Source organism: Puma concolor, chromosome C1, assembly GCF_028749965.1.
Source record: "Puma concolor isolate L17-30 chromosome C1, mPumCon1.1.hap2, whole genome shotgun sequence".
Lineage (NCBI taxonomy): Eukaryota > Metazoa > Chordata > Mammalia > Carnivora > Felidae > Puma > Puma concolor.
The window spans coordinates 216,159,315-216,173,974 of NC_141674.1; the positions used below are offsets into that span (position 1 = coordinate 216,159,315).

A 14,660-nucleotide genomic window follows, 5' to 3' on the forward strand; every position below is an offset into this window, starting at 1 on the left:
TCATTTACTTAGGTTTCAGTTTACTGGGTCTGTTACATTGGGTGTCATTATTTGCTTTTCTTTTTTCTTTCTTTCTTTTTTTAAAGACCTGCGAGTTTTTTTTCTTTCCTTTCTTTCTTTTTTTTTTTAAAGTTTATTTATTTATTTTGAGAGAGAGGGTGCATGCGCACTCATGTCGGGGGGTGGGGAGCAGAGAGAGGGATGGGCACCCCTGCTTTTCAGCTTGTAAAATCTGTTTTGTTGTTTTTGTCCTTATGGGTTTATGCTTTTTAAAAGCATATGTATACATATATGTATATGTGCGTACATACATACATATATATACACACACTTATACGTATGTATGTGTATGTATCTGTGTATTTTATTATTTTTTTCCTGTCATTTTGGTAGGGCTTTAGGAAGTTCATATGATTTTCATTTCTATACTTAACCAAAAGTCCTACTTAATTTTTAAGAAGGAATTCTGCATTTGATCTTTTTATTCTCCTTTCAGTACCTCTGGTAGTTTACATCTTTATTTGAAGCAAAGTAGTTAACCCTGTCAGGCGCTTAATTTTGTACAGCGATTATGTATTTGCATTCCATTTACCACACTGGATATTTGTAACTAGTATTTTAAGATCCAGAATATTAAGCTAGCTCCTATTTTTGTGCAACAGCAAAGGCGGCAGCAGAGGGAATTGATGAAAGCTCTCCAGCAGCAGCAGCAGCAGCAGCAGCAAAAACTCTCAGGTTGGGGGAATGTCAGCAAACCTGCAGGTACTGCGAAGTCTCTTCTAGAGATACAGCAGGAAGAAGCCAGGCAGATGCAGAAGCAACAGCAGCAGCAGCAGCACCAGCAACCAAACAGAGCCCGGAACAATACGGTGGGTTCGGCTTCCTAAGCACGCATGGTGTGGATTGGTGTTAGAAGTGACCTTTTCGAACTTTTGTGGACTCTCTTTTTATATTTTTGGTATTGTTAACCACATCATTTGTCTCTTCTTCCTTAACAGCATTCCAACTTGCACACCAGCATTGGGAATTCTGTTTGGGGCTCTATAAATACTGGTCCCCCTAATCAGTGGGCGTCTGACCTAGTCAGTAGTATCTGGAGTAATGCAGACACTAAAAACTCCAACATGGGATTCTGGGATGATGCAGTGAAAGAGGTGGGACCTAGGAATTCTACAAATAAAAATAAAAACAACGCCAGTCTCAGGTAGGGCTCAAAATGATCACACCTATGCTCCTCGGAGGGTTGGGGGATGGGGAGGGGCGTGTGTGGAGTGGGGATATTGGGTGGGCGTGAAAAGGTAGCTCTTCAGTTTTTGCTGGTTTTCATCCATGTCCAAGCATGGAAGGCTGTAGTTTGGTGACTGCTTTCTTCCCCATGGAAACATATCTGTATTATGTCTAGGGGCTCTTTGTATTGCTGGGCACTTAGTCCATTGCCTGTCACTTGGTAACCACTTAATAAATATTAGGAGTAGTGTATATATATGTATGTGTGTATATATATATATATATATATATATATATATATATATATATATATATATATAAAGTTTATTTGTTTTGAGAGAGAAAGTATTAGTCAGTGAGGGGCAAAGAGAGAGAGAAAGAATCCCAAGCAGGCTCCACACTGTCAGTCAAGAGCCCGATATGGGACTTGATCTCACAAACCGTGAGATCATGAGCTGAGCCAAAGTCAGACACTCAACTGACTGAGCCACCCAGACATCCCGAGGAATAGAGTATTTTTTGTTGTCGTTGAACATTTCTCCAAGGTATTCTCTAGATCTTAGCATTTTTTTCCTAAATATATATTTTTAAGTTAGTTAGACTGTAGGGAGTATTATAAACACCTCTCTAATGACCTTAAACCTATTTATTTTTATGGTAAATTAATTACATTTCACCTTTGTCTTTCTTTCCTCAGTATACGGTGTTCTTGGATGAGCATGGGTTTTAATGATAAATACATGAATCAAATCCCAGCACTACCACTTATTAGCTGTGTGACCTTGGGCAAGAGGGAACCTCTTTGAGCCTCAGTTCCCTCATCTGTAAAATGAAGATGATAATAACGATTTCATGGGCGTGGTTGTACAGATTAAATGAATGCACACGAAGTAGTTAGTGAAGTGCCTGGCACATAGTGACTACTTAATAAATGGTAGTGTTGTCAGATTGTCTCTTCTCGTTTGAGGGTCTCACATATTAAGAATAGGACTCTAAACAACTGTCAGTTTATTGAGCATCTTTGCCAGGCACTGTGCTCTAGGCCTTGACATACAATATCTTTTTTCCTTATAATCCAAAGAAGTATTAGTACCATTTTACAGATGAGTAAACTGAGGCTTAGCAAAATTTAAAAACTTACCAAAAGACACATAGGAATAATTTAACCATTTTTGTGGCAAGGCGCCCTATATTCACAAATCAGAATGTATTAGCTGAGGCTAGGTTGTAAGCAGGTATTGAGTTCCCCTGGCCCCCAATCCATTTGAAGTATGGGGTTTTTTTGTTTTATGTTTTTCTTCATTTTTGGAGCCAAGCATTGGATTACTGGACAGCCATCCAGTGTTGCCAAGACATTATTTATGGTGTTGTAGTATAATCATATAGTAACAGTTTCTGGGAATATAATATCGCCCTATTGTTTTGCTTTAGTAAATCTGTAGGTGTGTCTAACCGGCAGAATAAGAAAGTAGAAGAAGAAGAAAAGTTGCTGAAGCTCTTTCAGGGAGTAAATAAAGCCCAAGATGGATTTACCCAGTGGTGTGAACAGATGCTTCATGCCCTTAATACGGCAAATAACTTGGATGGTAAGAATTGGGGAGGGAAACCCAGCATGTGGAATGGCAGAGTAGGAGCCCCAAAAAGGTTTGCAAATTGGAATAATGGGCCAAAACTCAGGAGGTGAAAGGTAATGGAGGTCAGATCCTGTACCTACCGTAAGAACTTGACTCTTTCATAGTATTGTAAATACTGCTTGTGAGAAAAGTCCTGTAATACTGTGCTCAAATAGGTTATCAGTGGTTGCCAAAAAATAAGTACTATTGTCAGGCTGTCTTATGATGTACAGGACAGAGAAGGTCACGGTTCCATATGGGTCATTTTGTGGGGGACATGCCAGCCAGTCCACGTCCATAGGAAGGTAACTCATGGTGGAGACAAAGGTTATCCTGGGCGAGAAAAGCCTGAAGTGATGTGAGAACTTTCCCTTCCTGCCTTCGGCGGCAGGGGTGGGAATTGTGTGACAGAGCGAGTAGACTCATTTTGTGCTGGATGAAACTAGGACCAGTGAGTGGAAGTGAAAAGGTTTGAGGGCAATTTGAAGAAAACTTCCTAAGTGTTAGTTGATCACAGAAGAGAATCATCTGCCTTAGATGGAAATGAGTCCTTGCCCCTACCCTCAAATGTTTGAACCAGAGACCAGCTTGGTGTGGAAGGGATTCCTGTAACTGATAGGCTACGTTGAACTAGTCTATCTCCAGTATCTTAACTACTAAAACCAAGGATGTTTTAAAAACAGAACAGTAAAGGAACGGAAGCGTTCCTTTGCATCATCGTTAACAATATCTAATGGTCTGAAAGAACCAGGGAAAACAATAGTAAATAATAGTAATGGCTACCATTCATTAAGCACCTGTCATGTGCTAGGCACTTTCTAGCAGTTAACATATGTTATTCCAGTTATTTAATTTTTGCAATAATTTCATAAGGTACCTTTACAATGTAGGTGATATTATCCCCATTTTATAAATTAGGAAACAGAGGCTCAGAATGGTTAAGTAATTCATCAAGGTCACACAGCGAGCAAATTTCAGAGTCAGGTTTTCAACCCATGTCTGTCTAATTCTGATACTTGTGCTTTTTCTCCTGCACCACACTGCTTGCAATGCTCCATTTGATTCCTTTCTAAACAAACGATATCTCCATGAAGTGAAAGTTCCCGGGGCGTGTGGTTGTATTTTTAGTTATCTGTCACGGTGCCCGACACACATCATAGCACTTAATAAATAATTGATTGAATTTAAGGAAAGAAAAAAATGAATTTCCGGGTGACTTCTTAGGCAAGCAGTTTTTTCAATCAATATAACATTTAGTTTTTACTAAAGTAACATTTAGTGAAACTAAGCATGCATGATGTGTCTTTGTTGGACTTGATGCTATATTTGATAATTTTGGTCATTGCAATGACAGTGGGCTTTTTTTTTTTCCCTCAGTAGATTAAAGAATATTTAACACAGTAGCTGCTTACCTTTCAAGTTTACATGATTGAGTTGGTCGTAGGTGTGACAGTATATTAAGAACTGAAACTGATTTCTTGCATGTGATATTTCATTGTTACTTTTTATGTCTTCTCCCCTCTCATGTTGCAGTTCCCACATTTGTTTCTTTCCTGAAAGAAGTAGAATCTCCTTATGAGGTCCATGATTATATTAGGGCCTATCTAGGAGATACATCTGAGGCCAAGGAGTTTGCCAAGCAGTTCCTCGAGCGCCGTGCCAAACAGAAAGCCAACCAACGGCAGCAGCAGCAGCAGCAGCAGCAGCAGCAGCAGCAGCAGCAGCAACAGCAGCAGCAGCAGCAGCAGCAGCAGCAGGTATGAATGAGGCAGTAGTTTGTATGGTGCTCCTGAGAGTGAGTTAAAAAATTTTTGTTTTAATGTTTGTTTATTTTTGAGAGAGACAGAGGCAGAATGCGAGTGGGTGAGGGGCAGAGAGAGAGGGAGACACAGAATCCGAAACAGGCTCCAGGCTCTGAGCTGTCAGCCCAGAGCCTGACGCGGGGCTTGAACTCACGAGTTATGAGATCATGAGCTGAGCTGAAGTTGGACGCTTGACTGACTAAGCCACCCAGGTGCCCCAAAGATACCATTTTTTAAAAATGTTTATTTTGAGAGAGAGAGCGAGCATGCATGCAAGCAGAGGAGGGGCAGAGAGAGAGGGGAGACAGAGGATCCAAAGTGGGCTCTGCACTGATAGCAGAGAGTCCGGTGTGGGCTCGAACTCACGAACTGTGACACCGTGACCTGAGCCGAAGTCAAACACTTAACTGGCTGAGCTACCTAGGTGCCCCAGAAGATACCATTTTTATACCGTAGCTTTTTAAAATGTGGTAGATTTGGGGCACCTGGGTCCATCGTCCGACTCTGGATTTCGGCTCAGGTCATGATCTTGTGCTTCATGGGATCGAGCCCCACATTGGGCTCCTCCCTGGCAGCACAGAGCCTACTTGGGATTCTTTCTCTCTCTGCCCCACCCCTGCTCATTCCCTTTCTCTCTCTTTCTCTCTCTCTCTCTCTCTGTCTCTCTCTGTCTCTGTCTCTGTCTCTGTGTCTGTCTCTCGATTAAATAAATACACTTAAGAAGAAATGTGGTAGACTTGATAATTTCAAATTACATATCCAGAGACTTTTTGCAAATTTCCCAAATAGCACATATAATCGTTCTCTATTCCATTTTCCGTGGTGCGTACATCTTCCTCAAATTGCAAATTCCAATTTGTCATAGACCCATAAATTTTTTGAATAGTTAACACCTACAAATGTTAAATCTCCAGTGCACAGGATCCACTGTACCCAATATTGACACTACTGTAGCATGTCAGACATTCGTGTGTTGTTGACGGGGATGTAAAAGTACAATCAGTTCTCATTATTCGTGGTAGTTCTGTTTTGTAGATCACCACTCACACTGAATTAGCGGAGAGTGAACCTGTTGCTCCAGGGGAAACACCCAGTTAGGTTTCTGTGAACCTCTGGTCACAACATTTTTGTCAGCCGATCGATATATAACCTTGTTTTATGCGTGTTTCTGTTTAAAGATGCCTTATTTAATATATTGTTAATTCCTTAACATTGCACTCATGGCCAGCAGCCTAAGAGCTCATGCCTGAATAACGCTTATCTAACAAGTGTATTTTCTCCATAAGGTGTGGCACAGCCTTCTTGCACTGAGGAACACCAGACGGCACTTTAAATGTGGGGTCATTGCAAACAGTGACAGCACCAACAAGCATAAAAATGTGAAAATCATGACACTAAATAGGCTGAAAAAGATACTTGTTCACAGTATGGGAGCTAAGACAAGAAGGCAGCTTACTGCCCTGTTCCACTGCAGCTGGAAATGTGTTCCTCAGGCAAGGCAGAGTTTTCACTGCTCTGTACATTTGCATATTCAGAATAACCATAAAAGCATTGCAAGTTTTGATTTTGGGGTTACAAATAAACTATAGCCAGTGAGTGAATTTGCAAATCTGGAATCTGTGAATAATGAGGATCAGTTATACAAGTTTTTTGAAAGATGAGCTGGCAAGGTTCGTGGAGAGCTTAAGAATATTCGTGTTCTTTAGTCCTGTAATTGTGTTAGAGATCATGTTTGTTATCGGTTATTTCATACCAGTCATTACATACACTCACTGTATAAAAGATACAGTGAAGTACAAGGCGTTTAAAATCCATTTGGGTAGATGGGCTAACGGGGATCAAGTGAAGGAAAGTGAGAGGTATAAACATGAACAGCACAAGGAGAAATGAGGGATCAGAAGGGAAGATGTTGTGTAGCAATACAGACCGCTCTTTGCATTTGTGAGATGGCGTCGCCGTGTGCCTAAATTGGAAGGTGGAGGCCCCTTGTGCGTGCACTCCACTCTTCCCCTGCCACTGCCACCACCTGTGCCTTCCACTAGCTCTTTGAATCAGATCCCAGTTTAAAATGGAGTTGCTTTAGTAAGAGCAACAGGCAAGTGTGAATGGCTTATAGACTGTTTCATAGTACAACTAGTTGGTAGAAAGTGTATGGATAACATTTGGGGACCAGATCTCTTCTAGGATTGCCAATGGGAATAAAATACATGATACTAATTTTGTTTGGTAACATGCTGCCAGCCAGCCTGCAGCCTGTCCTCGCTGTCCTGGGGCTCAGAGACAAAGGGACCTTATACTCTGCTGTAAATTGCTGGAGTACAGAAGTCTGTTTGATTATTTGCTGTGTATTTGGTTTCCTGGTGGATGGTACAGACTCCTTGTATACCAGAGACGTTTTGACGGATGTGTTGTCACGGTGGGGTGGATACCTGGAGTTACCAGGATAGGCCTTTTGGAGGCACAGAACTTGAATGGGATGTCTGAATCTAAGTGAAGGGAAAGAGTGGCCCAGTGAATTCCTCTTAGTTTCCCTATTACCAGAATCCATGATAGGCTTTCTGTTTTTAGTCTCGTACCTGATAAGGTAAGGGCAAATCAACCATTTTCTTAGAGGGGACCACACTTGTGTCCACTGTGTAACCTCAGTTGTGACATCTTGTTTCACAGGACTCTGTGTGGGGAATGAATCACAGTGCACTCCATTCAGTATTTCAGACCAATCAAAGCAACAACCAACAATCCAATTTTGAGGCCGTACAAAGTGGCAAGAAGAAGAAAAAGCAGAAGATGGTCCGAGCAGATCCCAGTTTATTAGGTGAGCAAAGGCCTACAGTCTCAGCTGGGTGTTGGGGTGTGCAGGTTATAGCAGTATCATTGAGTCCCATGATGGAATGTTTTTCATAAAGGGAAATATTTCTTATATAAAATTAATTTTTTAAACCAGCTTAAATTAAGTAGTATTTACTCGGCACATCAGTGTAAGAGCTATGCCTTGTGTGCTCTAGGGAATACGAAAAGTATTTACTTACATTGTCTGGTGCTGTAAACTTTGAAGCCTTAAATTTCATATTTAATATGAATTTTCCTGAAAGACCTTTTAATTTAGTTGGAAGATAATGCTAATGGAGAAAAGTAAAAGTTGTAAAAATTTAAATGCTGATTTGTAAGAAGCTGACCATAAATCCAATCAGGTATTCAAACAACTAGTATTTGTCGATATCCATTATGTATGTATGTATATCCAATTTTCAGAGTCATTCCGCCTTCCCAGGTCATGTTTCCAGTTTACCAGTGAGTAAATCAAGGCCCAGAGGATTTAGAACATTTTCTAAAGTCACATAGCTGTTCAGCAGTAGGGCTGGGATTTCACAGGAGGCCTGTTTCCTTCCCACTCTTCCGTTGGCCACAACTATTCTTGTCTAGCATTGAGAACCAGAATCTTCTTGCTAGGACAGCTTCATGGGAATGGTGACACCAGAACTGGGGCTTTGAAAGACTGGCAGGAAGGACAGGCATTAGTGTTTCTGGAATAATAAACCATCTAGACAAAGTTGATGCAGGCCACTTGTGTTTCTTAAATAGGCCTCACACCCTCACAGGCTATGATGCAATTAAGATGGTTCTCTCTCTCTCTTTTTTTAATGAATGTAAAATAGGCTATTAAAAACCATGCTTTCTGGAATAGAATGATTATATTGGCAAAGATAGCAGGTTGGGATGTTGGCCCAGGCAGGAGACAGACTAATTAGGCTGCACTATAGACCAGGTGAAAGGTCCTGGTGGCCTGGAATAGGGTTTTGGCAGTAGATGGAGAGGAGTTAGATGGATTTCAGAAACTTAGGGGACAGAATTGGCTGGACAAGGGGAATGGAAGGGTTTGGGCAGCAGGATGGGTAGTGTTGCCATTCGCTGAAAGGATGAGCCCTGGAAAATGGAGCAGGCCGGTGGAGTAAGGATGTGGTTGTTGAAGTGTGTTGGGCGGGTCCAGGGTGACATCAGGTGGTGATGCCCCTGTGAGCCGCAAACACAGTGAGAGGTGAATTGCCATCCTCCTCTGCCCTCAGGGTCCCTGCCTTCCCTGCGCAGTCTCCTGCCCTGGAGAAAAACAAAATGTCAGTAATAAAAACCTACCTTTGTGGATTGTCCTTCGGAACTGAGGCCTGAAAGCTGGCTTGGAACCAGAGAGGTCTGGTGAAATGCTGTTTTCTTCTGCCTGTCTCAGAAATTTATGTTAAGAATGGATTGAACAGTCTCACGTCTCATCCAGTTTTGACAGAAGTGGGTGAATATAGATTTAAAAGTGTTCCTGAAATTCTGGATGTGGGCTCTACGTAAGGAGACCTTATTTATTGCTCTTTAGCTGTGGCTCTCGAAGGGTAGGCTGTCAGAGAAAAGGTTCTTCTGAAAAGGAGGTAAAGCTCTTTGAATTAAATATTCAGTCTGACCCCATCCCTCTTACAGACCCCAGAAAGAAAGGGACTTAAAACTCCCTTCAGGAGAATGAGAGATTATTTTAGGAATAGAGTTTAAGGAATCGATTTATCTTGAAGGGGAAGAAAAAAAATATATAAGGGAAATAAAACGTTCAACAGAGTATTGAGAAGACTCATTTGTGTGGGCTTGTACCTTTTAATGAAAATTTCTGCTCATTTAAATTTCTCTCTGAAAATGCTTCTGATAATTACTAATTTCTGTCCCTTACCTTCTCATTTCTATTTATTACTATTTTAATTGATACATGTCTTAATTGGTTTACAGATTGAGAAAGATTAATAAATGTCCATCAGTCACAGTAACCCATGCACAGAATAGACAGGTTCTAATTTGGTCCAGAATTATCCATTGAGAAAGTAGTCACTGATCAAAAGAGAACTTTGCTTCTAAAATAGAAGGGTGCCCTTGTGAACCAGTATCCATTATTTGGATATGATAAGTTTCACACACAACGGCATTTCCCCCCAGTCATACTTCCCTTATAAGAACAGTCACTCAGGGGTGCCTGGGTGGCTCAGTAGGTTATGCATCCGACTTCTGCTCAGGTCATGATTTCAGCATTTGTGAGTTTGAGCCCCACATCGGGCTCTCTGCTGTCAGTATAGAGCCTGCTTCGGATCCTCTGTCTCCCTCCCTCTCTGTCCCTTTCCTGCTCTCACACACTCTCTCTCTCTCTCTCAAAAATAAACATTAAAAAAAAAAAAAAAAAAAGAAAAAGATCTCTCAGACCTTAAAGAAGTCATGTGAGTGAGAGGTAGTCATTTGTTCTGATCCTAACAGAGTGTAGTCTTTAGAACCAGGCACAGTGGGCTTACATCCTCCTTTGTATTGCCCATCGTGCTGGGTTTTGTGACCAGTAAATGAAACCATGTCTGCTAAAAGCTTAGCCCAGTAATTGACATATTGTCGATTAATAAGTACTGACATGGGTAAGGAACTTTTTTTTGGCCCACTTTTTTTCTGTCTTCACATGATTAAAATTAATTTAGTTTGTGTTTTTATTACGTTTCCACTTTTATCGCATGTAGCTCATTGTTTTTATCACGGTTCATCTGTTCTTGAGATACATGTGAAGTCAAAAACCTGCTTCTGAATAGAGTCATAGCTCATTTCATAAGCTGTTTGGTCTTTAAGTTTTTATAGTTACCTAATTAAACTGTTACTTTCAAATAGGGACACTAAGCCTTTTGTTATTTTCAAGACAAAAGTCTCGTGGGCTGTGGGAACACAGTTGATGGGTAGAACTACGGTTGGGGTTTGGAGCCCTAACCCCTTGTAGTCTTAGGCCTTGTAAGCAGCTTGTACCACAGCTTCCTCGCTCACTCTCCCTCTTGCTCTCCCTCTCTGTCTCTTCCTCTTGAGGAATATCAAATCTTGATATTTTGAGTCAAGAATATAGTGTAATTAAGCTATTTTTATTATGTGAGCCTTTTTTATTATTTTTTTTAAAAGTTAATTTATTTTGAGAGAGAGAAAGTGTGAGTGGGGGAAGGGCAGAGAGAGATAGAGAATATCCCAAGCAGGCTCTACACTGTCAGCACAGAGCCTGATGTGGGGCTCAGACCTATGAACCGTGAGATCATGACCTGATCCAAAGTCGGACGCTTACGTGACAGTGCTACCCTGGTGCCCCTATTATCCATACATTTAAAATGTGTCTTTGTTTGGGGCACTGTTATGGTGCAGTTGGTTAAGCGTCGGACTTCAGCTCAGGTCGTGATCTTGCGGTTCGTGGGTCTGAGCCCCGCATCAGGCTCTGTGCTGACAGCTCAGAGGCTGGAGCCTGCTTCGGATCCTGTGTCTCCCGCTCTCTGTCTCCCGCTCCTTCCCCCACTCGGGTTCTGTCTCTCTCTGTCATAAACAAACAAACATTAAAAAAATAAATAAAATGTGTCTTTGTTTGAAAACTTGAACATTAAAGAAAAAAGGGGGCAGAACACTCAAGTAATGTTAACAACTAACTGCTTTTACATAGGAGAGTTTACTTTTTGATACTCAAATAAGAGCTGAAACAGATTGAACAGATTTCATTTAGGGTAGATGAACTGAAAGCTTTTGGGGAGTCCCTTGTTCCAAAGAAGCCCTGTTAATAATACTTTATCTATCTCTGGTTATGAAGTTTATCAAAAAATTACATATGTGTGGCTGAAGGGATTAGGCTTTCAAACGTCGGTAGTGTTTGTGAGTACTGATCGTTGCCTTCGATGGTGGTACTAATATTACTTTCTCTAAACCAGATTCCATTTTGGTTAATCCATATGGCTAACTGAAATCCCTTCCTTTGCAAGCACTGTAATCTTTTTGTGCTCTCTACTCTCAGGGCTCACAGGATCATGTAGTGGATCTTGCCTGAAGCCTCCTATCCTCGAATGGCAAAAGCTCTTGGCCGAAACTTTGAAAAAGTTTTTGACCTATTGAGGGGGGAAAAAGTATTCCCAATAGCCAGTGGGACTGAAGTAATATCTATCCCACTTAGAATTCACAGTCTTCTGGTCAGGTAGTTACAAAGTATTTGGCATATGTTATTCTCTCTCTCCCCTCTGCCCACATCTCTATTAAAGTGCCCATCCTGAATGAACTTTCCCCGCCAGCCCCCCTGACTTGGCCTTAACACATGCTTACAGCCAGATTGTTCTCAGGAATCGCTAAGGCGCTAGTTCGTAATTCATTTTTTCCCTCCCTAATTAAATTATACCAGAACCCTGAGGAGTAAATAAAAATAAAGAATCTCTCACTGCAAGGGCAGCATACCACTCTCCGACCTTCATTCTTCTTTCTTCTTCCTTTCTTTAGTATCCCTATGGCAAGCTAAAACACGAGAGACTTCTCTTCCAGCCCACTGATGGGAATTCAAGCCCCATGGTTGTTCGGGTGTGATCACTCATTGCCAATTTTTTCCGGCAGGGTTTTCAGTCAATGCTTCATCAGAGCGACTCAATATGGGTGAAATCGAGACTTTGGATGACTACTGAGCACCTGCCAGTGGACTGGCCTTCCTTCTCCTCTCTGCTGACCATGGATTCTCCACCTTTGGACACAACACTTACTCACCATTTACTCTTTATCACTCTGCAACAAATCACAGAACCGATCATCTCAGGCTTTTTCTTCTAGCCCTTTGTGTCCAAGACTCTTTAAATTGTTTTTGTTGGTGAGCATCTCAGACTAGATAAGTGGACTGGACCCTGTGTCTTGGGGGTGGCAGTGGGGATTCCTCCCCAACAAGGCTGATTTTGGGCAGCACCTGTTTACTGTGCCGTGATTTCATCTACTGTGTCCCCGAAAGTGTGTTGGGATCTGCCAATAGCTATTTACTTTCTTATGTCACTTTTTTCCCTCCTGTTTTCTTTTTCTTCTTTTTAACTCCCCGTAAGAGCAAGGGGTCTAACTGGTGCAATCGTGAAGAGAGTTAATGGTAACAGACATTGGCCAGCCACACAATGCCATGAACTGTGACTTGAGTGTCCAAAAAGACAGAGCACCCCCAGTCTGAAGGTTGCATTGCCACTGTTAACTCTGGGATTGCATCAAAGAGGCCCTGAGTGGGGTGGAGTTTAGATTGGATTGGTTTGATGTTGCACACCCCTCGCCTGTTCTTTCTGAGCATCCTTTCGGAGAAAGGATTCATGTTTTTCTTCATTAGGTAGTGACTTCCAAGCAAGCTGACTTCTCCCTTGGCATACTCCAACCTGATTGGACAAAGGAAACTCTATGGCCTGGGAGAAGAACTTATTCTTAATTTTTCCTTTCTTACAAAAACTGATTTTTTCCCATAAATATTTTTACTTCAGAGGACTAGGACCAGTTTGTTTTGGGCCTTTCTGCTGAAAATTTGTCTCGTTTAAGAGGCAGCTAGGATCTTTACCATATGTATGAATTTGTATAATTTCATTTTGGATAGGGATAAACTTTTGCTTCTGATAAAAGCCCGGAATTTCATCTGGTTCCTCAGAGCATTGTGTGTGTGTCTTGCTGTGGCCCCAAAAGGTTCTGTTGAAAGATTCTGGAATGGCAAGTTGCTTGCCTTTTCCGAAAAGAAAACATACAAAACCTGACCATCTTTAAGACCTTCATCCATGGAAACCACTACACAGGAGAATGCAGTGGGGTGGAGGGGATGGGAGAGAATGCGGCAGAGAAGCCTGGCTTTGGCTTCTGATCATGGCCCCCTAATACCCCTTCACTTCAGTTACAGACGTATTCAAGCCCTATTTATAAACAAGTACTCCTCCTGCCTCCCTCAGCCCCCCACAGAACATCTCCTGGAATTGCCAGTCACACTTTGGTCTGGAGCCACTGGACCGTCCGTCCCTGTGTGAGAAGTGCTGTGGTTCGGTGGCTCCTAGTCGAGCACCTTTTCTTTCTGTCGTCATTGCCTGAAGAAGGCTGGAGTTGCTCTGAGAGCAGTTTGGTTTTGGCTGATTATATTTGGTTTCTATTTTTATTCTTTTGGGTCACCATTCTCCCTATCCCTTCTTGCCTTCCTCCCTCCCTCCCAAACATGTACAATAACTATACAGAGACTGCTACAAACTTGTATATAGTTTTTGGATCAAATAGCATGAGGAGATGGGGAACCATTCAAACTTGGGACTCCTGCTCTCCTTTGCTTTGTAAATTCAAAAGTGGGGGGTGGGGAAGAGGGATAGTTAAAATGTTTACAAAACTTTAAGCTCCCTCGGAACTTTTGCCAGTGTGGAGGAAAATAAAAAAGAACTTAAATAAAACATGGTGGTATTCTGTCTGAGCGCACCTCGTGTACTCACCTTTGTCAAGGCTAAGTTTTGCGCTAAACCGTTTTCTTGGCACCGTGGAGAAGCTCCAGGCACATGAGCACCCGAGACATCGAAGCAGCCGTGACTTTTCCTGCCAGGTTATGGAACACTGGCTGGTTCTGTATTTGCGAACGTAGAGGGCACGATAAACACAGGTAAGTTTGACCAAATGTCTTTACTCCCTTTCACTGTCCCTTTCTGCTGACTTGTGGGTCGTCTCCTGCCCTCACACCACAGACACACACGCCTGAATGTGCCTTCCAGAGCCTGCCCACACCTTCCAAACTGGACTCCACCGTGTGCTTGTTCAGAGAAAATAAAAATAAATAGAACACAAACATTTGGGGTGGGGTAGGTACATTTGGGGGAGCAAAGTCATTTTTATCATGGAACATTCCATTTAACCAAGAACCTTGCTTCTACTTGAGGAATTTCCCACTTAGTGGAAACAAGCCACTCTTCCCCAGAAATGTTCTTCTGTTTCAGTCCTGCTCCTTTTCACATCCTCATCTGTTCACTCCCTTCCAACCACCACATTATATCCCTTCCTGTAAACTTATTTGCAAATTAACGTAACTCTTTCTGAGTTTTAAAGTATTTGTTTTGTACGTGGTTTGCTTTTACTTATTTTAATTTGGATGTTTAAAAAACATACCCAGACAAGACAGTTTTATTATGGAGACTTTCCCCCCCAGGTAGTTGGTGTTCTCGTTACTGTTGCTGCATAACAACTTACCTCAAACTTATTT

The 14,660-nt window shown here is 41.8% G+C and overlaps 1 protein-coding gene across 12 annotated transcripts in view; it reads left to right on the forward strand.

The window, feature by feature from the left end:
* Positions 1 to 13,883, forward strand: part of GIGYF2 (GRB10 interacting GYF protein 2) — a 147,315-nt gene extending 133,432 nt beyond the window's left edge. For 9 of the 12 annotated variants that reach the window (XM_086719948.1, XM_086719947.1, XM_086719952.1 and 6 more), the window contains 6 exons: positions 663 to 869; positions 999 to 1,204; positions 2,659 to 2,813; positions 4,374 to 4,597; positions 7,310 to 7,457; positions 12,041 to 13,883. In XM_086719948.1, the coding sequence (XP_086576074.1) occupies positions 663 to 869; positions 999 to 1,204; positions 2,659 to 2,813; positions 4,374 to 4,597; positions 7,310 to 7,457; positions 12,041 to 12,108 (1,008 nt within the window). In that variant the 3' untranslated portion in view covers positions 12,109 to 13,883. Of the gene's footprint in view, positions 1 to 662; positions 870 to 998; positions 1,205 to 2,658; positions 2,814 to 4,373; positions 4,619 to 7,306; positions 7,458 to 12,040 lie in introns of those variants that run through there. The other 3 variants (XM_086719951.1, XM_086719953.1, XM_086719954.1) reach the window with 3 other exon arrangements.
* Positions 13,884 to 14,660: the final 777 nt, after the last annotated feature.